This window comes from Convolutriloba macropyga, chromosome 9, assembly GCF_964194025.1.
Source record: "Convolutriloba macropyga chromosome 9, txConMacr16.3, whole genome shotgun sequence".
Taxonomy (NCBI): Eukaryota; Metazoa; Xenacoelomorpha; order Acoela; family Convolutidae; genus Convolutriloba; species Convolutriloba macropyga.
The window spans coordinates 20,268,498-20,296,038 of record NC_134476.1 but is presented as its reverse complement, the minus strand read 5'-3'; the positions used below and the strand labels follow the sequence as shown (position 1 = coordinate 20,296,038).

At 36.4% G+C, this 27,541-nt stretch overlaps 1 protein-coding gene across 1 annotated transcript in view; it reads left to right on the top strand.

The window, feature by feature from the left end:
* Positions 1 to 27,541, top strand: part of LOC142346151 (uncharacterized) — a 204,575-nt gene that overhangs the window by 131,912 nt on the left and 45,122 nt on the right. Inside the window, exons 5-6 of the mRNA XM_075398659.1 lie at positions 19,369 to 19,500; positions 20,730 to 20,810. Coding sequence (XP_075254774.1) covers positions 19,369 to 19,500; positions 20,730 to 20,810 — 213 coding nt within the window. The remainder of the gene's footprint in view (positions 1 to 19,368; positions 19,501 to 20,729; positions 20,811 to 27,541) is intronic.

Here is a 27,541-nt window from a genome sequence, read left to right as displayed (position 1 = left end):
GGATACAGTTTTCTCCCACCTAAAGACTACACGCTAGCTTTTCAAGCAAAAAGGAACAGAGAAAAATATTTGCACGGCATCAATTGGAATAATGGAAATTAGAACTGTTTAGAGCTAGAGTTCATTATACATCAACATTGCTCAACAACATTGGTGTATTTTGAGAAAGGACTTGAGAAGTGTAAAATTTTATCACCACACTTGTGTAAGGATGTGGAAAATATTGACGACTATGAATATCAAAAATTTGCTTCCTCATGGAAGATCTACTCAATGGAAAAATTAATATGAGAGAAAATCAACGTCATTTCGACAAGGATGCATTGCAAGCATAGAACACATCCTGTAACTGTGTCGCAAAGTGAAGGATATTGGCATCGGATGAAGTCGCAAACTCTACGTTACTTTCCCCCAATACATCACGGCAACCCAGTTTCTATTTATTTACATTTTTGTCTCTTTTTTGACAGGAGAACAACCAGTTCAAACAAGTGACTTACGCAAGCCACACTCTCGATGAATTCAAGGGTTTGATACTAGTTTGGAAGGTTTTTTATAATATTCATAAATGTACATTTCATTGAATTTTTTGTAATATTATAGTGTGTTTGTCTATTTAATGTATAAGTTTTCTTCATTTTTACTCTTTGCAAAAAATTTTTCCGAGTCTAGGAAATAGATCCTTGTATTCCAATCCAGAAAGTATTCTACGTCAGACTTCTTGAAGAACTAAAAGAAAGTCTTCTTATATGGTTCTTGAAGCTTTCAATTTTCGCAATATTGATAAAATTGACTTTGAGTCCAATTTTTTGGTACTTGAGTGAGCTATTCATACGACGTTTTACTCCAAAATTTCACTCTGATAATCCAAAAAATTCAATTTCAAAACAGTACTGGAATGTAATTCAATGGAGTTTTATGACAAAAATTTGAATTGAACAATGAGGAAAACAAAAAATTATTGCAAAATCTTCCCCATTTTCTTGTTTATGTAGAGACTTTCAAAGAGACCAGTGTCTTCTTAGACAAATGAAAAAAAAGACGATAGAATTTTTTCTCACTTTCAAACATTTGCAAATGTTACAGTACTGTTTTGCCAATGTTTCCCAACAACAATAAACCGAAAAATTTGCCTCCGGGCAGCTTATAGAATTTGGGAACAGAACTTCATCTTAGAGAACAATTAGCAGAACTTTTCCCCCCGAAGGGCCAACTGGACACGGTTTTTAATTTCTGGACTTCTTTGTAGCGCGATAGAATGTATCCCCATTACATCTATGGCCCTGATTATTGTTAAATGTGGCCTCAGTTTCCAAGCTCATGTCTCTTGGGTTACATTACTGGTCTGTTCGTTTGCATCTAAATAACATTTTGTCTTATAAGTGTTTTCCAGATATTAGTCTTTTGATCCTCGTTCGATAAATTGTCCCAGAAGAAAGGAGGCCACTCGTTGTACTAAATGTTGAATCGTCAGAGGGAACCAGTGTAAGAATCTTTAAGGAGGAAATTGTTGTTGGATACAGTTTTCTCCCACCTAAAGAGTACACACTAGCTTTTCAAGCAAAAAGGAACAGAGAAAAATATTTGCACGGCATCAATTGGAATAATGGAAAGTAGAACTATTTAGAGCTAGAGTTCATTTTACATCAACATTGCTCACCAACATTGGTGTGTTTTGCGAAGGGACTTGAGAAGTGTAAATTTTTATCACCACACTTGTGTAAGGATGTGGAAAATATTGACGATCTCGGTTGTCCGAAGGCTTCCTACTTTTAAAAAAACAATGATAGGACCGCAACACAAGAGGGCTCTTCATTATGCAGAAAATAAATCCTTTGCTGACGGGATATGAGCTTTGAAGTTTTGGAATATACCTAATGTTTGTTTCTCTGCATTCCTTATTGAAATTCATGATTACAAATTATTTTTTTTCTCTCTGAGATTAGAGTTGTATTAGAAAATGACTTGGTTGAAAATATTAAAAACTTCTGTGTTTCCATAAATTATTACGTTTTCTTAGTCTTGCCAATATTGTTGGTATTTAATTTCAGTTTTGACGCTCTTTTTCACTGATACCTTTGAGTGAAAAAAATTTTTGTTTGTGTATTATACTTTGTTGATTATAATTTTTCTCGTTGTTGGCTTTTTTTGTTGTCTCCTTTCAATTCAGTTGCACAGTTTCCATTTAATTGGGACTAAATTAGCGCACAAAGGACTGATCACACTGAAAAGGGTCTTAAATTAGGTAATTTTGTCTCTGATGACAATAATCAGGGACGTCATTCTTGGTAACGTTTTGGACAAACGCGTAGTTGGTCTATACTAGTTTTTTTGTTGCAGTTTTTTGTCATACTGTTTATTATTTCTCCAAAGAAATACTGTTTATGACTTCCACGAAAGAATGATTGTTGCACTAAAAGGATCTGGGAAATCCCAACTCCTCTATGATTGTTTACTTTGGAGCTTTCCAAGCAGAATTAGACAAGTTACTTTTCACTCGACACTATCAATCTCTCTAACAATTAATGTCAAATATATTAAAAAGCATTGGGTTTTTTCAAAGCGTTGATTTTGAATTGATACAGAAATTGCATAACGGTGGATAAGAGTATATAATCTCATATCAATCAAATCTCCAATTCTAAAGTTTTTGTCAAAATAGCTACAACTGGATGACATAAAGCTTTAAGTTAAAAAACATAAAGCTTAATCTCTTCCATCAAAGCTGTCTAGGATGGGATATTGAGTTACAAAACACTCATATCGTTTCTTTCAAGTCACCCAGAGTATTCCCACAAATAAACATACTCAGTCGACAGTTGGGTTTGGGATGTCAATAACAAGACAGGTACACAACTTCACTTCCGTATGGTCATTTACTTTTTGACTTGATTCCGAAAACAGTCGAATCTCTAGGACCATGTACTAACAGTGCTTCAACTACATGACATTAGTGCTTTTTCTGCCTCAAAGCAAGCAACAGATTACATATGTGAGCTACGAGCATACAGCATCTCTACTCTGAGCCAATTTCAGAAATAATCCCAGAGCTTCAAAATAACTTTCCTCGAAAATTGTCCTAAGGATTCCATCCAATTTTTAAACAAGTGCGTGGTAAACCTTCTCACAGGTAAACTGAGCGAAATCCGAAGAAAAGTAGTTATCAAATTCAGAGCCAAAATTCATCCGCTTGTTCTAAAATGAACTAGTCTGAGAAGAAGAAAGCAGATCTTAAGCTCAAAAATAGAAATCGTTTTATATCAATATTAACACCATCAGTTACTAATCTTCTCTATTGAAATGGATTGGTTTGTTTTGGTTTTTTTGACATTTTTATGAGCAAATTTTCAGGTTATCTTTTAAAAAATGGAAAAAATTAACGGAAAACAGGATAATTCATTACAAAAAATCTGAAAACTGTTTTAAAAAGATTAACGCTTAAAAAAATCGTTTAGCAACGAATCAATAATCAATGAATATTTAAAATCACCTCGCATTAAACTATCGCTAACTAACTTCATTTTGTTTGTATACGCTCTGAAGAGGGAAAACGTTGAATGTCCTAATATTTATTAACCAATTTTTGACGCAACTGTTTAGTTAAAAATCCACATAAAAATATAAACAAAGATGCCGATAGCAAATACCGATGTAACTGGATTACTTTCAAAATTTGAAAGAATTAAACTACAGAAGTTGTACAGGGAAGGAAAAGCTGCGTATAGTTCGGTTCGAAACCTTCAGAAAGCTAGTGGATTGTTAGAATGGAAGTTTACTGATATTTTATATCGAAAGAGTTCAGGCACTAAATTTTGAAAAGCAATTCGACAAGATTACCGGCTTTTGCCGAACGTCTCAATGGGATTTGGTGTCTAGATTTAGCTTTCGTGGATGAGTTATCCGTATCCTGTAACGGTGTCAGTTGCTTATTGGTATCTTTTGACATCTTTTCTTGCCTGGTGCGTGTTCAACCAATGAAGACAAACAATTTTTCTGATGCTTTCTCTTCTACAAAAATGTCGAAGAAAAACTTGAAACCTGATAAAGTGTGGGCTTTTACGGAGAACAATGTGATGAAATTCAGAAAGGCAGTTTTATGAACAAGAGCTTGCAATGTGTATCATTTAGAGATCTCTTTTTCACTGTAAAATTGATTGATTTCGAATGCTCAATTTGATTGTTGTGCAAATGAAAAATTGAGTTCTTTTGCAAATTTCCTGCCGCAGAAATAAATTATGAGGCGCAATGGGAGGTTGCAATAACAGAACTGTGTTTTTTTCCTTGTACCAAAACATCAGGAAAGGAAACTTCTTCCTTGCAGAAAAAACAACACCAGATACAAATCCATAGGAATATTACAGACTTAATTGAAATCTACATCTCTTGACGTCAGATATTGTAAACGCAATCAGGAGTTGCCAGAACCTAGAGTTTAAAAAAATCTAAAAAATTCGTTCGACAGCATAAAATTCGCGCTCCGGGACTCTTATGGTGAAAAAAAAACTTTCAACCCTGTTGGAGTGACAAGATCAGTACTATTGTTAAGAAAAACTTCTGTTTTCCATTTTTAGTTTTAAAGTTGTATTAAAATGATTGCTGACAAGGATTTACCATAGTTTCGTGGTTTTGCCAAGTGGTAGGGAATTGGAAGCTTTAGGGCGAGCGATTGCGAGTACAGCAGTTCCGTTTTTGAGACCATTTGTTGTACCACCAGCAAAATGAGTGTTTGAAGATTTAATTGTTTAGCTTGGTCCCAAATATGGAGATATTTTGAATGGGAAGAAAAAACTTAAATCCTTTGCTGCTAATATTTGAAAAAAAAAATTACGTAGACAGTTAGGTACAAGAAAAACAAAAAATTGTCGCATTATTGAAAAAGAAGAAATTGTTCGACGTTGTCGAACCAGAAAAAATATATTGCAAATCTAAAATGAATTCTTGATCAACAAACTACTGTAATGCAATTTTCGATAAATACCTTATAAAAACTCTTGCTTGGATTGTTTTTGAAATTCCTGTTTTGAATTTCCTGTTTTGGGACTAACAGACTGAAGTTTGAAACAGACTGAAGTTTCAGACTGAAACAGACTGAAATTTCTAACAGACTGAAGTGAAACAGACTGAAGTTTCTAACTGGATACGAGAGACATCCATTCGCAAATCAAAGTTTTTTCATCAATGTTTGCTGAATTTATGGAAAAACATGAGTATGAAAATGCAGATATGCGTTTATTTCACAGATTATGATTTCTATTTTCCAACTCACGTCACTGTTTATTACACTTACTCTTCTCCAACTGCGAAATGTATGTGAACAAAAAACAAATGTATGACTCGAACTGTCTCTAAGGACACAAGCTTTAATTTCCAATGAACTTAACGCTTCAACTTGAAATAATGAAGGTACATTGGCTGGTCATGAAAACGATTTTGATAAATTTTGTCTAGTGATTTTGAAAAACAGTCATTATGAGAAGAGTCCGTTATTAGATCGAGAAGAAGCACTTTTGCCAAAAAAATTGAACAGTATACAAGGAAATTTTAGCTATTGATTATTCCATTGTGAAAAGTTACTGCTTTCGAATACAAAACATAGACTGAAATTGATTCATGCGAGACTTAATTTTACATGACGTTCTTAAATTCTCATATTTCCTTTAAAGTTCTTGAACGTTCAATATTGCTAAGAAGTGTCGCTGTTAACGAAGTGTATCAACAAAATATCAAATACCGATAAACTCATCATCCTGCCTGTTACAATATCATGGAAACGATTGGACGTACATTTATCAGCACATGACCAGTTATATAAAAAAACATTTTTTTTTCAACAAGGCTCCAATCAGAAGAATAACATTTCGATGAAAACCAGTTTGCATTCATGGGGCTTTCTTCGGAAAATCTTTTCAATTACCAGTGATTTGAGTTGCTAGAACTTCGTAAAATTCGCTGACGAAGAGCTTTGGTATCAATTGATACAACTATTATTTTTTTAGCATATGTGACAATAATGAAAGCAACGAATTTCAACAAAAGGCTCCAGCACTACAAATTCATCAGTTTCTGACACACTACGTACTTGTTTTCAATCTTACTCAAGCTGCTGGACGAAATAAACAATCTCTGAGCTCAGCTGATAAAGTTTTCCATTGCACATGTTTTTCGATCGACCGATAAAAAACCTGACAGAAAAAATTGTTCTAGTTGAAAGAATGTACACTGTTAAACCTATCAGATTGGAAATGTTGCTAAAAACGTCTGAGAATTTTATCCACTTCTTTAGAGTTTTTTCATGCTTGCTTTCTGCATTGAAACATTTGTAAAATTAATCAAATCCTCATCTGGTTGTCGTTCTCCACATCAAATGACTCCTAAATGGATATTAACTGGGGTACAATAAAATCAAATGTTTTTTTAAATGTTTTTTTAGATATGTTTGTTTTGGACTTTTTATAATAATTGTTTCCCAGCTCTCAGAGAGAAACAGTCAACCGAATCACAAAACCCAAAGAGTGTTGATTCAATCAACAAAACGAAAATTTTGCACTTTGATTGTTCTGTCAGGCATCCTTGTACAAACGGCGCTTGTGAGATAAAGAAAAGAAAGCTTATTTGTCATGAATAACACCTCACTTTGTGACAATATTGAAAGTATTCCAGAGCCCAAAATCCGGTATGTTGGATCATTTTTATTCTGTGTTCTGCAATTTTTTGTTCCAATTTTACCCAAATTCAGTTTTGTAATCATCAAAACTTCCCCAAGCAGTGAGGTTGGTGAATATTGGATAATGATTGGTCATCTAAACAAAAAATACTCCTACGGGGATTCTCTAGGACGATCAGTCACACATTACAAATATTTGAAAAAAACATAAAATGATACAAAGACCAATCCAGAAAATGCAAAACTTCTGTGGGTTCTACACTTTTTGTGCTGCATTTCAAATTTTACAACAAACTTGAACAGTGTTTTTGATGTGCATGTGTTAAACTTCCTTAGTAATTATATTTAAATTTGATTATTGCGGTATAAACTAAGCTGATGAGTAATAAAGTCGATATTACTTTTTAACAATTGTAAAAAATACTCAGTTAGCTTCGCAAGTGTTTTTTATTTGGCTTTATTAACCCATTCGCCTAATTGTGTTTCCAGTTATTTTGATATTTCTTTAGTGCTAAAACTCGAGTGACTTTCTTCCTTGATCTGGATAATTTTTTCTGTGTCCTCGTTCCGTTTTATTTGTTTTGTTTTGAAAAATCTTACATTTTCCTACATAAATGAGCGCGCAAGGACTAAATAGCAGATATGTCATAGTTGATATAACCAACAAACATACATGAAAACCACGTATGTTTTTTGGTTACTATAGTTCCTATCTTAAAACTTAGGTACATCCTTGAAATTGGTTGAATATAGTCCTTTCCTATTCTTAATACAATGGAGCTATGCTTAATCTTAATCCGTGGGATCTATACCTAATACATGGCAGTTATATATAATCTTTATACATTGCGGCGGCTATACCTAATCTTAATTTTTTATGACCGCTATACCTAATCTTGAAACTTGGAAGCTATACATAATCTTAATAAATATAGACCGCTATACCCTATCACACGGAGGAGGTCCCAAGTCAGGAAAAATTCGCTTTACCCAATCTTAGTACGTGGGGACCTCAGCCCCCGTTCAATATATTACCATTGTGAGCTGGAAGCGTGGTACCTTAGGTTTCAATTTTCAGTCTTCATTGTTGAAGTTTTGAATGTCTAATCTTTTTAGTTTGCTGTTTATTGAGTTTTCGTTTACTTTTTCTTTTACGGGATAATATAAAACACAGTTGATTACATTATTCTCAAATAGAGCGTTGTTGTTCAGATAATGACTAGAGTTGTCCATGTTGAAGCAATTTCAATTAAATACGCCCCCCCCCCTCAATCACTCACACCTCCAGTCCACCCTCCTCTACCTGGCGAACTGGACATCATCTCGTGTCCAGGCTTCCCAATCCTCACATCACTTGACCAGCCCACCAAGTTCCTTGCGAGCCCGTCCCCCAAATTTTTGACCTCCCGAACTCCACTCAACTCCCTCCCCCCAACGATAGCAACTCTCAGTGCTGAGCCAAGGCTGGGTACCGAAGCCAACTGCTGGCCAATCGTTTGAGAGCAGTTCGCCCGATTTTGAGTTTACTGATGTAAACTTCAGTTTCGGAGTAAAAACGATCTTCACATTGTCTGTTTTGGGTTCCGTAATATGTTTGCTGTAAAGTGTGTTCAAATTTGCATTAAAATGTTTTCCAAATTTCCATTCTCTGATCCTGCTTTCTCTATTACGGATGATTTGCTAAAGATTGTGTTTTCTGAGGTACTCTGGCTCCTCTAAACGCGAGAGTACAGTTCACCTGAAGCGGGTTCCTTGTCATCCGTCCAAGACCACTCCAAAAGTTGACATGGACGTCCAACTGTAAAAAATAATAGTTCATCACATCAAGAATTCTCTGGATGTCATTACACAGGATCTCATAACACTGTATTTCATCACACTCGATGTCGACCACCCAACTTCAACTCAATTTAATGAGAACTCTCAATATTTGAACAGCTGAGGACCTGCAGAACAATTAAAGCTCATTTTTTTCATTTTTGCTCATCAAATGTCTCTTACCGTTAACTTTTTGTTTCATTTTTTTTGCTTCTTTTCTGCTTCATTGGCTTCTTCATTACTGTTGCTTCATTTCTGTTTATTTAATTGCAGCATTTTCTAATGTGAGATTCTATTATATCGACGAGCACAAAAATTAAATGATGATACAACTTTCAGCCTGAATTTCAAACGGGTTGTTTTGAGGTAGACCACATTTATATTTGCTGTTGAAAGGCTGAAAGGCAATCGGCGAAAAAATATGTGCAGTGGAGAGGCAATCTCCAATTAGATATATTCAATTGAGAGACTGTTGGCATTTAAATCTGCCCTGTTTAGAAGAATTCGTTAATTAGTTCTGGCCAGTGGATAGGAATGGCATTCAATCTGGCCACTTGAGCACCAGTCGGCAAAAAAACTGTCCAATTCACAGGCACTCGGCAAATGAGTCTGGTCAATTGACTGACAGTCAAAAATTAAGTCTGATCATTTATTAGACATGATGATGTATATATTTGTGATCTGACCAGAAACTCCGTTTAAGATTTTTATTTTTTCAGAACTGTGTTATGATAATCCTGATCAAAACTGGGAAATTTAGTGTGATAAATCGAGAAATGGCGAACTTAGCAACTTAGGTTAAATTTTCGATATATAAAGAAAACTTTCTTACCTGATGTTTGGTGAAGTGAAATTAAATAATGGCTTCTAATTTGAACCGAATCGCCGATTCAAATTTGTTCATATCACAAGTTTATCAGTGTACATAAACCATAAACTTGTGCGATAGATTCGACCTTCCCACCCCCAGATTTGATCAGAAACCAACTCTCCGACACTCCCAGTAGATAGAAATGACATGTTCTCAGGTAGGGAGAACAATGTGTTAAGTGCAAAAAACTTCACTAGTACTTGCCATATACGGCAAGGGAAAAACTTGTTCACAACTAAGATGTAAATTAACCCATTTCAGTTTATCTCTATCTAGACGGATCTGTAAATTTTCATACTGATACGTACTATAAAAACCTGTGAAATGTTGCACATTTAGGCCATTTTGAATTCAACTATTAAAATAATTAAATTCTTGTTACTTGTGCTCGAGACCACGACAATGGTGTGACAATATTGGTGACAATACCTCACTTTGTGACAATATTGGAAGTATTCCAGAGCCCAAAATCCGGTATGTTGGATCCTTTTTATCCTAATTCTGCAATTTTTTGTTCCAATTTTACCCAAATCCAGTTTTGTAATCATCAAAACTTCCCCAAGCAGTGAGGTTGGTGAATATTGGATAATGATTGGTCATCTAAACAAAAAATACTCTTACGGGGATTCTCTAGGACGATCAGTCACACATTACAAATATTTGAAAAAAAAACTAAAAACGATACAAAGACCAATCCAGAAAATGCAAAACTTCTGTGGGTTCTACACTTTTTGTGCTGCATTTCAAATTTTCAAAACAAACTTGAACAGTGTTTATGATGTGCATGTGTTAAACTTCCTTAGTAATTATATTTAAATTTGATTATTGCTGTATAAACTAAGTTGATGAGTAATAAAGTCGATATTACTTTTTAACAATTGTAAAAAATACTCAGTTAGCTTCGCAAGTGTTTTTTATTTGGCTTTATTAACCCATTCGCCTAATTGTGTTTCCAGTTATTTTGATATTTCTTTAATGTTAAAACTCGAGTGGCTTTCTTGCTTGATCTGGATAATTTTTACTGTGTCCTCGTTCTGTTTTATTTCTTTTGTTTTGAAAAATCTTACATTTTTCTACATAAATAAGCGGGCAAGGACTAAATAGCAGATATGTCATAGTTGATATAACCAACAAACATACGTGAAAACCACGTATGTTTTTTGGTTACTACAGTTCCTATCTTAAAACTTAGGTACATCCTTGAAATTGGTTGAATATAGTCCTTTCCTACTCTTAATACAATGGATCTATGCTTAATCTTAATCCGTGGGAGCTATACCTAACACATGGGACTTATATATAATCTTTATACATTGCGGCGGCTATACCTAATCTTAATACTTTGTGACCGCTATACCTAATCTTGAAACTTGGAAGCTATACATAATCTTAATACATATAGACCGCTATACCCTATCACACGGAGGAGGTCCCAAGTCAGGAAAAATTCGCTTTACCCAATCTTAGTACGTGGGGACCTCAGCCCCCGTTCAATATATTACCATTGTGAGCTGGAAGCGTGGTACCTTAGGTTTCAATTTTCAGTCTTCATTGTTGAAGTTTTGAATGTCTAATCTTTTTAATTTGCTGTTTATTGAGTTTTCTTTTACTTTTTGTTTTACGGGATAATATAAAACACAGTTGATTACATTATTCTCAAATAGAGCGTTGTTGTTCAGATAATGACTAGAGTTGTCCATGTTGAAGCAATTTCAATTAAATACGCCCCCCCCCCCTCAATCACTCACACCTCCAGTCCACCCTCCTCTACCTGGCGAACTGGACATCCTCTCGTGTCCAGGCTTCCCAATCCTCACATCACTTGACCAGCCCATCAAGTTCCTTGCAAGCCCGTCCCCCAAATTTTTGACCTCCCGAACTCCACTCAACTCCCTCCCCCCAACGATAGCAACTCTCAGTGCTGAGCCAAGGCTGGGTACCGAAGCCAACTGCTGGCCAATCGTTTGAGAGCAGTTCGCCCGATTTTGAGTTTACTGATGTAAACTTCAGTTTCGGAGTAAAAACGATCTTCACATTGTCTGTTTTGGGTTCCGTAATATGTTTGCTGTAAAGTGTGTTCAAATTTGCATTAAAATATTTTCCAAATTTCCATTCTCTGATCCTGTGTTCTCTATTTGCTAAAGGTTGCGTTTTCTGAGGTACTCTGGCTCCTCTAAACGCGAGAGTACAGTTCACCTGAAGCGGGTGCCTTGTCAACCGTCCATGACCACTCCAAAAGTTGACATGGACGTCAAACTGTAAAAAATAATAGTTCATCACATCAAGAATTCTCTGGATGTCATTACACAGGATCTCATAACACTGTATTTCATCACACTGGATGTCGACCACCCAATTTCAACTCAATTTAATGAGAACTCTCAACATTTGAAGAGCTGAGGACCTGCAGAACAAATAAAGCTCATTTTTTTTTTCATTTTTGCTCATCAAATGTCTCTTACCGTTAACTTTTTGTTTCATTTTTTTGCTTCTTTTCTGCTTCATTGACTTCTTCATTACTGTTGCTTCATTTCTGTTTATTTAATTATAGCATTTTCTAATATGAGATTCTATTATATCGACGAGCACAAAAATTAAATGATGATACCACTTTTAGCCTGAATTTCAAACGGGTTGTTTTGAGGTAGACCACATTTATATTGGCTGTTGAAAGGTTGAAAGGCAATCGGCAAAAAAATATGTGCAGTGGAGAGGCAATCTCCAATTAGATATATTCAATTGAGAGAATGTTGGCATTTAAATCTGCCCTGTTTAGAAGAATTCGGTAATTAATTCTGGCCAGTGGGTAGGAATGGCATTCAATCTGGCCACTTGAGTACCAGTCGGAAAAAAAACTGTCCAATTCACAGGCACTCGGCAAATAATTCTGGTCAATTGACTGACAGTCAAAAATTATGTCTGATCATTTATTAGGCATGATGATGTATATATTTGTGATCTGACCAGAAACTCCGTTTAAGATTTTCATTTGTTCAGAACTGTGTTATGATAATCCTGATCAAAACTGGGAAATTTAGTGTGATAAATCGAGAAAAGGCGAACTTAGCAACTTAGGTTAAATTTTCGATATATAAAGAAAATTTTCTTAACTGATGTTTGGTGAAGTGAAATTAAATAATGGCTTCTAATTTGAACCGAATCGTCGATTCAAATTTGTTCATACCACAAGTTTATCAGTGTACATAAACCATAAACTTGTGCGATGGATTCGACCTTCCCACCCCCAGATTTGATCAGAAACCAACTCTCCGACACTCCCAGTAGATAGAAATGACATGTTCTCAGGTAGGGAGAACAATGTGTTAAGTGCAAAAAACTTCACTAGTACTTGCCATATACGGCAAGGGAAAAACTTGTTCACAACTAAGATGTAAATTAACCCATTTCAGTTTATCTCTATCTAGACGGATCTGTAAATTTTCATACTGATACGTACTATAAATACCTGTGAAATGTTGTACATTTTGGCCATTTTGAATTCAACTATTAAAATAATTAAATTCTTGTTACTTGTCCTCGAGACCACGACAATGGTGTCCAGACCACCAAACGACCTACAAACCTTGGATCTGCAGAAAGCTGAATCCTATACTGCGTGGATCATGTCTTTTGTGGCGAAATGTTGCCCAAAGAAGAAAGAAGATAAAATCAACAACGACGGTACGATCGTGGACCTACAGGTAACAAATATCTTTCTTATTATATGCGGCCAGGACGCACTTCTTAAACTTAGGAGCCTTATGAGCCCTAAAAAATTGTTAGACACTCCTTTTAAATAGATCAGACAAGCTATTGAAAACTATATCTCACCTAAAGAGATAGTAGAAACGGCAGAAAGGACTAAATTTCTGTCCGTTGTCCAAGGCGTTGGAGAATCTGACAACGGTTTTCTAGCGCGCCTCTGAGAAGAAGCACGTTATCTTGAATTCGAAAAACTTAAAACAGTAACCAACCTTGAGGACGGGTTGGTTAAATTTATGTCAGGTTTGAGAGACCCTGAGGCCAAATTAAGACTATTAGACGGCATTAAAACTAATTCAACGATGTCTCTGTCTGAAATGACAGAAAGCTTACAGTCAAGAAGTCAAGCAATGTTTTTTTTCGAGTTCCTCAACAGTTAATAGACCATTTGTAATAAAAGAAGAAGTAGGATACATCTTCAAACAGACCTTCAGAAAACCTAGTGAAAAGTTCACTGGTAATAAAGGCAATGGTAACTTTTGTAATAGATGTGGAGGTCAGCCACACAGTAGCAAGCCGTGTCCGGCTTTGAACAAGAAATGTAACAACTGTGAAAGAGTGGGGCATTTTTTCAAAAATGTGCAGAAGTAAAACCCAGCGTAAGTCAGGTAAGTCTGACCAGCACAACATTTTCTGCGAGGAAAAGGCTAAGTTGTCTTGTCAAACATCATCCGAAATGGAGATGGGAATGTACTATACACGGGAAAACGTGTTTAACATGTCGGTGACATAGGAGTACATTACAGTAAAAGACCATAAAAAAATGCAGGTTAATACCGGTGCTGATAGCACCTTGATATCATCATTAATGTGGACTGAGTTTGGTAAACTTCAGTTAAATTGGAAAGTCAGATGTCTCGAGGCCTATGACGGTCATCAATTGACGCTTCTGGGATCACTAACATGTAATTTTGTGTGGAACGGAAGCAAGTATAGGCAACAACACTTAGCAGTTGTGCAATCCGACAAAAGTTTTGGGCTACCTAGAACAGACATACTACCACAAGAAGGCATCAATGCAATGAGTGATAACAGACTACCTGTAGTCAAAGGACACAAAGTGCATGTGAAACTCAACCGGGATCACAGCCAATGTTCTGCAAAGCCAGAAGGATACCTCTACCTCTCCAAGACAGGGTCGAAGGGAAGCTTGAGACAATGGTACGACAGGGCATACTGGAGTCAGTACAACCTGGTGGGGTCCCAAATGCATCGCCAATAGTGTGGCAGCGTCAGAAAAATGGAGGTCAGAGACTATTCGTGAACCTGAAAGTTCACATCAATGCAAAGTTATGGACGAGGATTATCCAATCCCATACATGCAGACTATTTTCTATAATCTCCATTGGGCTTCTTACTTTGGAAAAATTGACTTATCAGACGCATACTATCAAATTGAGCTGGACGAGGATGCAAAAGAAATATGCACAATCAACAGCTTGCAAGGACTGTTCAAGTTGTGCAGGCTTCCTCAGGGACTAAAGAACTCTTCATCAATCTTCCAGAATTGCATTGAGTCAACTCTCAAAGGAGTCAAGGGTGTGGTTATCTTCCAAAACGACGTCCTGGTATATGGAACAACAATGGACCGATACGAAAAACGAATGCTTGCAGTCAAACGTCGCCTACGCGAAAAAATTTTCATCATCAATGAGAAGAAATATAACTCAAAACCAATTTCAACAGTAAGTTTTCTTGGTTACTCTGTTTCCAAGGAAGGAATAGCACCCGATCCTAAACATGTTGAGAAAATCAAAAATGCAAAACCACCATCAAATATGCAACAAATCGAGTCCTCTGTCGGCTCAGCAATTTTTTTGGTTGTCGAATGATACCAAATTTTGCAACAAAAATGCTACCCCTAAACGAAAATCGAAAAGAAGAATTCAGATGGGAAAAGAAAGAGCAAAATGCTTTTGAAAAATCCAAAACGAGTTATGTGCTAACCCTCTTGTACAGCCTTAAAGCTTGACAAAGGAAGCAACCGTGACAACGGGCACATCAGAGAAAGCTATAGGCGGGATAATCTCACAAGAAGGACATCCTGTGATCTACATCTCGAGGAAGTTATCACAAGCCGAACAAAATTACTCCATTATTGAGCGAGAGGCATTTGCAATCGTCTTTGTTGTCACAAGATTGAAACAATTCCTACTCGGAAGAAAGTTCACTCTACAGACTGACCACAAATCTTTCAAATATCTCTTCGCCCCAGACGAAGAAACTCCGAAAACAGCATCAGCGAGAATTACGAGATTGGCGGTAGCGCTGATGGCATTTGACATCGAATTGAAATATACACCCGGAGAACAGATCCCCCACGTTGATGCTTTGAGCAGACTAGATTTTGACGACGACGATGACAATGATCGAGTCTGCTTTGCTCTTGACAATATCTACTTCGTCCAATCCGACCTTGTAACCCAGTCAGACATCAAAAACTGAGGTGGGATCGAATCGACTTTTTCAAGTTGTCATCAGACGAATAAAAAGCGGCATCTGGAAACAGTGCTCAGAAGCGGAGAAAAGATTTGAACAACAGAAGGACGCCTTGACATTCAAAATGTCATCATTTTTCGAGGAGTTGTGCCTTCCATTCCACCCAAAATAAGAACCATGGTGATGGCCAAAGCACATGAGACTCACCCAGGCTAAATTGCAACTGAAACAGCAGTTCGAATGATGGCTTGGTGGATCGGCATCAGTCAAGATGTTCATCGATACGTTAGTAAATGTAAACAACGCCAAGAAAACAGGCCCAGCCTAGGGAAAACAATATATACTTGACCGGAAGCTGAAGTTTGGGAAAGACTCCACATGGAATGGGGCTACGTTGAGATTAAAGGTAATATCTTAGTGATGGTAGACGCGGGATGAAGTTGGATAGAAGCCTAAACTGCGGGAAAAGGAACCTCAGAAACGGTGAAGATGCACTTGAGTTAAATTTTTGCAAGATTTGGGATACCAAGAATATTAGTATCAGACAATGGTCCTGAGTTTGTGAGCAGTGACCTAAAGCAATGTTTTGAATCACTGGGAATTAAAAAGATGGAATCTCCCATCTACCATCCAGGAGCAAATGGGAATGCTGAACGAGCTGTCCAAACAGTGAAACGGTCCAAACAGTGAAACGATTGCTTGAGTCCAAATCTGAATGTGTCATTTGGCGCTTTCCTACAGCGGGCTTTGATGGCACATCGGAACACTTCCAAGACGCAGCGCAAAACTCCTGTAGAACTGCTACTGGGACGCAAAGTAAGGCTTCCAGCAGTCACTGATTTTGATCTGTGTGAACGAGTCCTCTCCAAACCGACGAACAGTTCACCAACGGTTCCAGCTACTTTCATCATCTGTAAAGAAATGAACACTTCGTTCATTCAGCCAGAGAATTCAAACAAGACAGTGATTGTTAGTGACAACCAAATTGCACGGCTGGAACCTGACGACATCAAGACTGAATCTACTGACTCATAGTCTGAGAGCAGTAGGGACGACATAGACGTGGCATCAACCAACTCTATTGAAGAAACCTCAGTAGTTGAAGGGGAACAACCTTCAGTGGCCACGAAAACTTCCAGCAGAATTAAAAAACAACCAGAAAGATTTGGAGAAGCTATTCCTACAAACTTGCTTAAAAAAAGGAGGGGGGATGTGATATATCGAGAAGTGGAGAACTTAGCAACTTAAGTTAAAACTTCGATATATAAAGAAAACCTTCTTACCTGATGTTTGGTGAAGCGAAATTAAATAATGGCTTCTATTTTGAACCGAATCGTCGATTCAAATTTGTTCATACCACAAGGTTATCAGTGTACAAAAACCATATATTAGTGCGATAGATTCGACCTTCCCATTAGCAGATTTGATCAGAAACCAACTCTCCGACCCTTCCAGTAGATTGAAATGACATGTTCTCAGTTAGAGAGAACAATGTGTTAAGTGCGAAAGACTGCACTAGTTTTTGCCATATACGGCAAGGGGAAAAACTTCTTCACTACTAAGGTGTAAATTAAACCAAATCAGTTTATCTATATCTAGACGGATCTGTAAATTTTCATACTGATACGGACTATAAATACCTGTGAAATTTTGTACATTTAGGTCATTTTGAATTCAATCTTTAAAATAATAAAATTCTTGTTATTCGTGCTCGAGACCACGACATTTAGGGTTTAAATTCAGAGCTGTATTTCAGATATGAAAAGTGCTTGTTAGGGAACTGTTATCGTTGAGTTCGTCAAAAACTCTTAAGTACTCCGCTTACTTTTTTCCTTGTGATTCACTTGGAATCTGAGCTTTTAATAGGCTTGATGACTTACGTGCTCAGCCAGGGGCCATACCTATGACTTACGATTAAAGATTTTTGTGTGCTGTAAAGAGTGAATTTTGAGATGAACAGATACATGGAGAGCCCATTTTGATTCAAATGCATGTAAAGATTCAGTAATGATTTACAGTGGCACCCAGCTCCGGGTGTTGAATTACACAGGTATTCAATTTTTGCGCCATTAATGGTATAAAACGGCAACCCAAACTGATTACTTTTTCTTGTGTTTTAAAATTGTATCTGTGACATTTAACTTCTGAGAATAGGGATTTTAGCAATCTGCAATAAAGGTCCTGAATTAATATCATGCAGGAATTTTTCGTGTTTTGCACTTTCCAAAAAAGGCAATGTGATCCCTAGAAACGATTGTAATTATGTGAATACAGAAATTTGTTAAAAAGTTTGTGGATCATTTACTTCAATATGTATTCTATGAAACAATTGATTTTATATTACTTATCTATACTTTATCATATCTATATCATATACTTTTATATATATATATATATATATATATATATATATATAAAAATATATATATATATATATATATATATATATATATATATATATATATATAGATATATATATATATATATATATATATATATATATATATATATAAATATAAATACACACACACGCACATATATATATATATAAATATAAATACACACACACGCACACATATATATATATATATATATATATATATATATATATAAATATATGTGTATATATATATATATATATATATGGTTACAAATCCGTTGAAGATTTTTATTGGTTCAGAACTATGCGATATTTATCTTGATCAAAACTGGGAAATTTAGGGTTTAAACTCAGAGCTCTGTTTTGGTGCTCTTTTGAAAAGTGCTCTTTGAGTTCGTCAGCAACTTTTAAATACTCTGCTTAATTTTTATCTCCTTTTGATTTAATTGAAATTTGCTGATGTTTGACCTATAAGAAGCTGCCCGGCAGTTGAGCAACCTACATTGGTCAAACATATGTAATGTAGATAGAAAGAACATATACAGAAATATAGCCAAACATGCTATTAAGGTTCTTAGTGAAAAAATTAAACTGTTCATGGATTTAATGCTGAAAGATATTACCAGGTTTTTCAGATCTCTATGTGGAAACAAAGTACTGCTAAAATAAGGTGCATCATTTTTTATTGCTCCTTTCTGCTTCATCTTTTTTTCTTTTATGCTCAATCTGAATTGGTGCAAATAATTGTGAGCCTTGTCATGGACTGTTTCATAACAGCTAAATGTCTTCTTAAAATGTGCAGTTGAAATAGCGAAGGATCTGATTTTTTATCAGGAATTGGTTTTTCTTTCATTTTTTAAATTTGTGAATTTGAAATATTTTTAGAATTTGTCATTTTTTTTAAATTTGTGAATTGGTTTTTCTTTCATTTTTTAAATTTGTGAATGTCTTTCTTTCACTTTTTTAATCTAATTTAAATTTGTGAATTTGGATAAAAACTAGAAAATTGTATCAAGGATGTCTATGCTTTCTTAAAAACAATTAACGTTGACAATTATTATGCAGATATTTCAAGCTTCGAAACAAACTTTTTTGCTGATAGTTACTTTTTCTACAAACGCGTATGACCCTTCTTTTAAAACATGGTGGTGAATGCTTTGCATTTTCTTGAAAATAGTCAATCAACTGTACCATTTGCAGCATAACGGTCAGGAATATTAGAATTCTGGTCTTCTGCAATCGGAGGCCTATATTCACTTATCTTTATAGTTAGAAGTTCTAACTATAAAGATAAGTAAATATAGGCCTCCGATTGCACAAGACCGATTGCGGAAGACAATTTGGTCCATTTTTTGTCCTATCCCGGATGTGGGATTGTTCTCTACCAAGCAAAGATTCGTCTAAGGCATCTTTTCACCTCCTCACTTTTTCCAGATGCTTGGAGTGCTCTATGGGGGCGACCAGGTGGAATCGGGTCCAAAGGATGCTTTTATGTGAACTCCTCAATGTATTACGATTCCATTAAACTGGCTGAGGACGAGATGGACTCCGTCTGTTTCTTCAGAGGTAAAATTTTTTGATTGATGTTTCAGCTGTCATTTTGGAGTTGAACGCAATTATAGCCAACAGTCAGCCCTAAATGGTTTTTTGTTAACCAAACCCGAGTCTAGATTTTGTCGGAAAAATGAAGCACTTACGGTGAATAGCTGAAAAGAAATAGTTTCACCGCAAAGCGCGCGCATCTTTTAGTGATGAATGCCGTGGAGGCAGTAAACTTTTGTAAGCTTTCCGATGAATTCAAAGGTAGATTTTTTTAGAAGTACGATTTTTCTAGGCGTTTTTCTATGACCGCATTCTCCTGGTAGCAGTGAATTTTTTTCAACCGCTACCTCGTGAACTCCTTAATAAAATTCTCCACTACGGATCACGAATCTTAAGAAAATATACCGCTAAAAATGCGGATGCGTTGCTATATTTTTCCCGCTAATAACCCAATTTTTATTCTTTTCGATGAAATTCCGCTATCGGAGTATCAGCCTCGTTACATGCAGCTGTCAAATCAAAAGTTTTATTTAGTTGGCTCTGGTTAACGCGGTTTCTTATCAACGTTTTCCATAACTACCAGAAATTCTGACAGTTTGAATGCATTGAGAGAATATTTTGCGTTGAGTATGTTGAAACAATTTTTTGCATAAAAGCAAAATCAGAAAACAAAAACTTAATGGACTTTCCATTCATTTGACGCAGGGGCTGTAGCGAAATACTTGTTCGTGAATTGTTCAAAATGTTTCACTAATTTTGTTTTCAAGCTGAAAGTCTTCCGTCTGTCTGATGATTGCCAAACAAATTTTGACAGTTTCAACGCCTTCACCTCAAAGCTTACATAGTTTAAACAAATAGACAGCCGCCCAATCTCCGCTCTTCTTTTTTAGCAATAAAATTTTAATTTCAATTTTTTTATTTAGATATTTGATCTCTTTAAAGTGAAATTTTGTGAGATTTGCGATTTTTATCGGTCATTCATTTCTCTCATTACATTTGTTAGCAAACGTTCCGCTTTTAGAGTAGGCTCTTTCAAGCTCTCTTAAGCGGAAAACTAACGGTTTAAAACATTATAATTCCGCTTTTTCCACACTTTTCACCATTATTTTTGTCTAAAATCTTTTAACTGAGTTTTTGTTTGGGCCATTACCAGGGAAAAAGTTACCGAATATCTCAGACATATTCGTTTCAAAACACATAATCCCCAAATGTGGCCTTCATTGGTTACCACAAAGTTTTTTTTTTTGCTTCAGGTCGCAGCAAGTGTCCAGCGAATGACTATGCTCCAGAGATTCCAGGAGCTTGGGTTAAAGGAATACGCCCAAAAAACTTACGTTAGTGACATTTTCTGACGCCCTAATTGAGGTTCCAGATCAAAGAAACAATATTAGACATCTTCATGCGATCTGTTGAGTTTGAAACTGACCCGGCAGCAAGCTAGCAATTTTTTCCGCTTATTTTTAAAAAAAACTGAGCGAAAAAAATCCAAATTTTAGATCTGATCATTAAAACTGTTCATTTGATGGAACAACTTATAGGCATAACATTTATTTCATTTGGAACTTCAGGTAGAATTGAAAGTGAAGTCACACACAAACCAAGCATTTAACCATGCTATGCTGATTGTGGGAATGCGCGACGTGATTAACTTAAATTGAAATTAATTTTAATTATAGATGAAACTTTGAATTTAAATGAAGCTTCGGGTTTCAAAGAAGTTTAAATCTTCGTTTATATTGATTTGCTAAATGGTTAGAAAATTTTTCTTTGTGTCTTCAAATTGATTTGATGTTGCAATTAATTTCGAACGCGGACGGAACGATAAAGATTAAAATAAGTGGAGAAAATTGACAATTTCAGCTGTCAGTTAAACTATAGAGTCTTTCGACATTTTTTGACGATCGTATTCTGCAGCAAATCTCAGTAGTCATTGATTTTTCTGGTATTACTTGGATTTATAAACGGAAACGAAAAATATTGTTGTAATCAATTCTCTTCTTTAAAATTCATTTCACTTTCAAATTATTTTTGCTGCATAAAACATTCCAATAGTGTCTTTTCGCCGTTCATCTGGCCCTATAACGAAGAAGCATTTAAATGTTATACTCACGTGGTAACTAATTTAATTGTCTCTCAAAATCTTGTCTGCCCCTTTCTTCAATAACTGTTAAAATTTTTGCTGTTGTTGAGAGGTTGGATGACGCTTTTTCTACCAGAGTCCACTGCATATTGAAGTGAAATCAATGTAGAATGTAATAAATATTCATGAGTAGATACTGCGAGAAAGTTAGGTAATTTAGGTGAACTTAGACAAGTTAATTATGTGTTTGAAATAAGCGTTCTTTCGTAAAGGGTTATTGTTTCGAAGGCGCCAGAGAGGGGAGTTGAGTGATATATCTCAAACAAACAAATTGATGAACAAAAGCATATTGAGCTGTCAGAATATTTAGTTGGATTAGCAAAGTTGTATTTGTGCATCAGGCCAAAGTCGAAATGGGTGATTTAAATTTAGAAGTAATCTAGAGAGCGAACATGTGAAGTGAACTGGATACTTTGAACAGAATTTGATTTTCATTTGAAGTGACAAAGATAAGGGCGGTAGCAGAACTTGGCGCCCTGCAAATGTTGGAGTTATATTAAGCGGACGCTTATGAAATTTTAATGTCAGGTACACCCAATGATCCTATCAAGCTGATATTCCTTTTGGGCCAATCTGACTACCCAACCCCGAGCTTTTAACACCGGAAGTAGGGTGATTTTAAGGTTTTCGATATTTTACGCGGAAATTTGATTTTTTAAGTAGGAAATAACTGTAATTAACCAGTCGAAACTAGGTTTACGTGTGAATTAATGTACTGAGTGATCTTGGGAAGAGTCTAGGAAGCATAATTATGATTTCTAATATGAAAATGCAGTTTTAGCGGAAAAGTAGTTAACACTTAAATTGAAATAGCAATTTCTCAAAAACTTGATGTCGGATTGACCTGAAATTTGGGAGATAGACTAATTTGGGTACGAGGAATCCAATTTTAGTGTCAGATTTGACCCCACACCAACCTGCACAGAATTAGCGCACGCCGGTGCTGCGGGACAAAAAATGTAAATTGCTCGTGGAGCATTGGTAGTAGCCTTATGATTTTTGGAGGGTTAGTGTAACTTTTCAAGGGCTTTCTAATGGTGCTATTTTTAACTTTTCGGATGGAGTCGGTCTTAGTTTTGAGGTTGAGTTCAGTTATTTATTCAACGCTTGATTTTTGACAAGAGTTGATTGCAGCTAGTTAATTTGTAGCGGAAATAGAGGAATAAGAACTTTTCAGAGCAACGTTCAATGCTTGCTAAGCAAACACTGATTGACATCTAAAGAGCATATATGAGATAAAGCTAAGTGGATTTGTTTACATAAGAGTCCAAAGGTCCTGTACGTAAGATAAGGAGAAAGTTGAACAACGGTTGGTAGCAGAATGACAGACCATAATTTGATATTGAATTGTTTGCATAGCAAACAAAGCCCTCATACAGAATGTGACAGATTTCAAGAGTAACTTGCAATGTTTACTAAAGAGATTAAGGTTTGTTTGCTTAAGATAAGAGGGTATTGGTTGTGTATAAATTGAACTGACACAGAGGATCGGAGATTTTTGTTGAGGCAGAGAGGCAGACTTTGGAGATTTTTGGCAGAACTTCAGAAGTTTTGACACAGGAGAGATTTTTGCACGAGCGAAAAAAAATTGTGGGTTTAGTGGGACTAAACTTTAGAAGCTAGTGTGAAAACCTGAGAAGAGATTGAGATTAACTCTGTACTCTGGAAGTTTGTAATCGCAAGACTAGCTGGGATACTGCGAGCGTTTGTGATTTAGTTCATTTGCAAAATGAACCACGGTTATTGGTATTATTATTATTTTAATTACTATTACAAATTGCCTTAAGTTTGTCTTTTCTACTGATGTGCAATAAATACTTGTAAATACTTATATCCAGAAGCTCTCTATGCCAGACTTTCGCGCGCTCTATAGTCTTTCGTGCGCTGAAAAAGTTTCGAGCGATTTTCGTGCGTTCAGAAATGAATATGTGCAGACTTTTATGCGTTCGTATTCAAGCTTTCGCGCGTTCATCAAAATTTTGTGCGATCAATGAGTTTTCGTGCAATTATCAGAACTTCGTGCGCTCATCAAACTTTCGTGCGTTCAAAAGTTCAAAACTCTTTTGTCTAGACTTCCGTGGGTTTAAATTTTTAGTGCATTCTTTATGCGTAAATCCAGATGTTTTTTGCGTTCACCAGACATTCGGGCGCTCTCCATGCGTTCTTCGTGTCCTCCAAACAGCGTATGTCTAGACTTATCTCCAATCTTATGCATACAATTTTTACCAGAGCAATTTTTATCACAATTCAAGTGTATCACAATTCAAGATGCAGAGGCTCAGTATTGGTATATGAAAAAAAATAAAGCATGGTCGATGAACATATCAGGTGAAAGCGGTGCAAGTCATCTAGATAGTCAGGCGTGGTTTGTTTGGCAATTTTAGTGAGGATCTATAACTCTGGCCGTAAAATGGTCCTAAAAAGTAAACTATTGGATTCAATTTTTCGGGCATTTGACGTTTCGCGTTTTTTGAAATAACGTGAAACGACATTTTCTGCGTAGAAAGCTATCGCTTGGGAGAATTCTTGTAAGATTGCCTAATGAAACCTGAGTTCAAAATTGTTTGACATTCTGTTTCCGTTGAGAAAAGAATTGTGAGCGAAAGTTGCCCATGTCCAAACTTTGTGCGTTCAAAGTTGCCTATGTCTAGATTTCGCGCGATGAAGGATGCCTATATTCGGCCGTTCGTGCCTTCAATGTTTACAGACAATATTTTCGTGCCTATGTCCAGGCGTTTTGTGAGTTTAAAAATTCCTGTGTCCAGAATTCGATGCGTTCCAAGTTGCCTATGTCCAGACTTTCAAATTTTTGTATTTCATTCGTGTTTCTAGACCGTGTAATATTGAACGCACGATGACTCCGTATGCGTCCGTTTTGGTGTGGAACCAAATTTTGATGTGGGACATCAACCTTCCGAGTCGAAAGTTTGCCCCAAAAAAAGAATAAAGATTGGGGGTAATCGGGGTAGTTTTTAGCCAATTCACCTTGAAACTTACATGATTTTGTGAGTAATAGGGTAATTTGATGCAAGAGTGGTGATTATCGGGACAATGGCAATTTTAAATATGTAGGGAGGGACAGGGGGTATTAAAAGGTCGCAAGAGTAGGGGATAATTGGGAGTCAAAGAACGCAATCTATCTGGTAATTTTGGTTGGGGTTGGTGAAACGACGCAAGAGTAAAATGTAATGTAGGGTATAGAGGCGCAAATGTATGGGGTATTGGGAGATAAAAGGACGCATGAGTGTTGGTTTACTCGGGAGGAAAACTATGCGAGAGTAGCGAGTAAGGGATACTCTACCCTAGACTCTTGCTTTGTTTTATCCGCCCCCATTCTCTCTTACTCTCACGTCGTTTTACTCCCTACCCCCTACAGTTGAATCATTCTACCATCCATAAACCCAACTTTTGAATCGTTTTACACCCCTTGGCAGCCCAAATCTTACATCGTTTAACCTCCACAGTCGCATAGGGACAACGTTTAACGGGATTAGTGGGCTTATTTTTTACAAAGTAGCGTGTTATATAACAAGATATAGTTTGTAATTGCGGGCGTAAGAGCAGTGGGGGCAAAGCAGAAGAGATCCCTTCTCTTACGTTGTTTAACCCCTAAATCATCCCCTAATTTTGCTTTTTTGGATGGTATTTTTGAGAGGTAAAATAATAATTCTACCTAATCCCCAGTACCCCCTCAATCTTAAATCTTTTTAACACCTAACTTTAGTCCCGAAGCTTACATATTTTTGCACCAAAATTTAACCACCAGAAAAGTATAAACTTAGGGAGGTAGTTGAAGGTTGTAAAGCGATATCAGATTAGGTGAGTATTGGGGAAAAGGGGAGGAATTGTCAGATTTTAGCCGCAAAAATTATCCCCCCCCCCCGAAAAATAGATAAATTTAGTGGGCTGCCTTGTCGTCTGCGCGAATTTGGGGCCGTGAAAACATACAATTACTCCTTTCTCCCCATTAACCAAATTGAACTACATCATTCTTATATATTTTAGAAGGGTAATGTCTAAAAAAACCTTACTTCCCAGAACCGCCGTTGCAACTTCCTCCTTACCATTTCAAGTTAAATCGAATATTCCCCCGCCTACTCCCCACTACCCCCTTATCTTACATCGTTTAACCTCAGCAAAATTATCACGTAATCGTCCACCTTTTTGGGGCTAGTTTTGTGGGTTAAAAAGTCTAACAAATTCCTTTTACTCACCATTACTTCCTTTTTTCAGATCTATTTTGTTCTCCCCTCCCGGCTTAGTGGGCTTATTTTTTACATAGTGGCGTGTTATATAGCAAGATATAATTTGTAACTGCGGACGTAAAAACACTGGGGCACAAAACAGAAAAAATCCCCATTTTTACATTGTTTTAACCCCTGAAGTTATCTCCTAATCTTACATTTTTTCGGATTGTATACTTGAGGGGTAAAACCTAACCATTCACCACTAATGCCTAGTACCCCCTTAATCTTAAACCTTTCAATTCCTAAGTTTACCACCATATTTAACATCTTATTGCATCAAAGTTTACCCCCAGAAAGGTGTAACCCCAAGGCTGTAATTTCAGGGTGTAAAGCAACGTCAGATTAGTGGGGTAATGGGGAGTAGGGGAGGAATTGTTAGATTCTTTCCCCCCCCAAAAAAGAGGTAAACTAAGGGGGTTGAGTTGTCATCTTCGCAACTTTTGTTCAGTGAAACATGATAATTACACCTTATTTCCAATTAGCCGCCTAAATTTAAATGATTTTACCCCCTAAATTCACCCACCTAATCTTACAACTTTTTGAAGGTAACATTTGGGGGGAGGGGGGGGGGGGTAAAAACTAAAGAGTCCCTCGATTACCGCCATTACCGCCACTTCCCCCATCCTAATCTTACATCGTTTTACCTCCCTAAAATTACCACATAACCTTACATCATTTAGTGCGTCTTTTTGGGGGTAAAGTCAAAAAATTCCCCCGATTACACCCTTTACCCCCTAAGATTATATATTTTTACCTATCACAGACAATTACCCCCTACTCTTACATCAAGTTGGCAGGTAATCAGGGGGTAGTTCGACAAGGGCTGGGGTAATTTGGTCAGTGCTGCCCCAAGTGCCAATATGAAAAAATGAGGAGAGGATAAACACAAAAAAATACTGTGAAAAATTGCAAAAGCTCACTTGATAGAGATTTTTTGGCAGGCCAGTTGTACCAGATTTTTTTAGGGTATTTTATTGGGATTGAACGGCATTGATACTGTAGCAGTAGAAATACTGGATGTGCACCTTCATCCAATCAGAGACTGAGAAGACACTATTCTCTTTTATATAGAGAGAACTGAACTTGCTATAGTCAGTCTATTTGCTTAGCCACACTATGTGTACAACTCAGACTCCGGTGTTGCTTCTAATAATCACCGTTATAATTGAAGTTGTTATAAATTGTTTTACTGAGTCGGTTAGTCTTAGAGATATAGGTCAGCCTACTTCGCGCGCAAAAATAAGTAGCTCTAGCTCTTCATACTTTAAGGCTGTAAAGGAAGCCCACCTTGGGTCTGCCTAAACTGGTGAGACCAGTGAATTAACAAACTCTAACCGTAAAAAGAACCCACATAAAACACCCTTTTCTCTGTTGAGAAAGAAATTTAGAAGTAGACTACATAGTTTTTTTTCTTTTTCTCTGTATAAATCTTAAGAAAAAGGGGAACACAGCCCCAACAAAATTAAAAATTACTCTTCACAAAAAAAAACAAAAAACACAAAATGGATCATTACACTGATCTAGCGCCGTCCACTGTTTCGACACACTCGGATGAACTACAATTAGCTGTTCTTACACAACAGAACAAACGCTTAGCACGCGAAATTCTCCCTTTTGAAGTTAAACACTACCAACAACAAGATGATTTAAATATACTTCTAAACACCGCAAAACAACT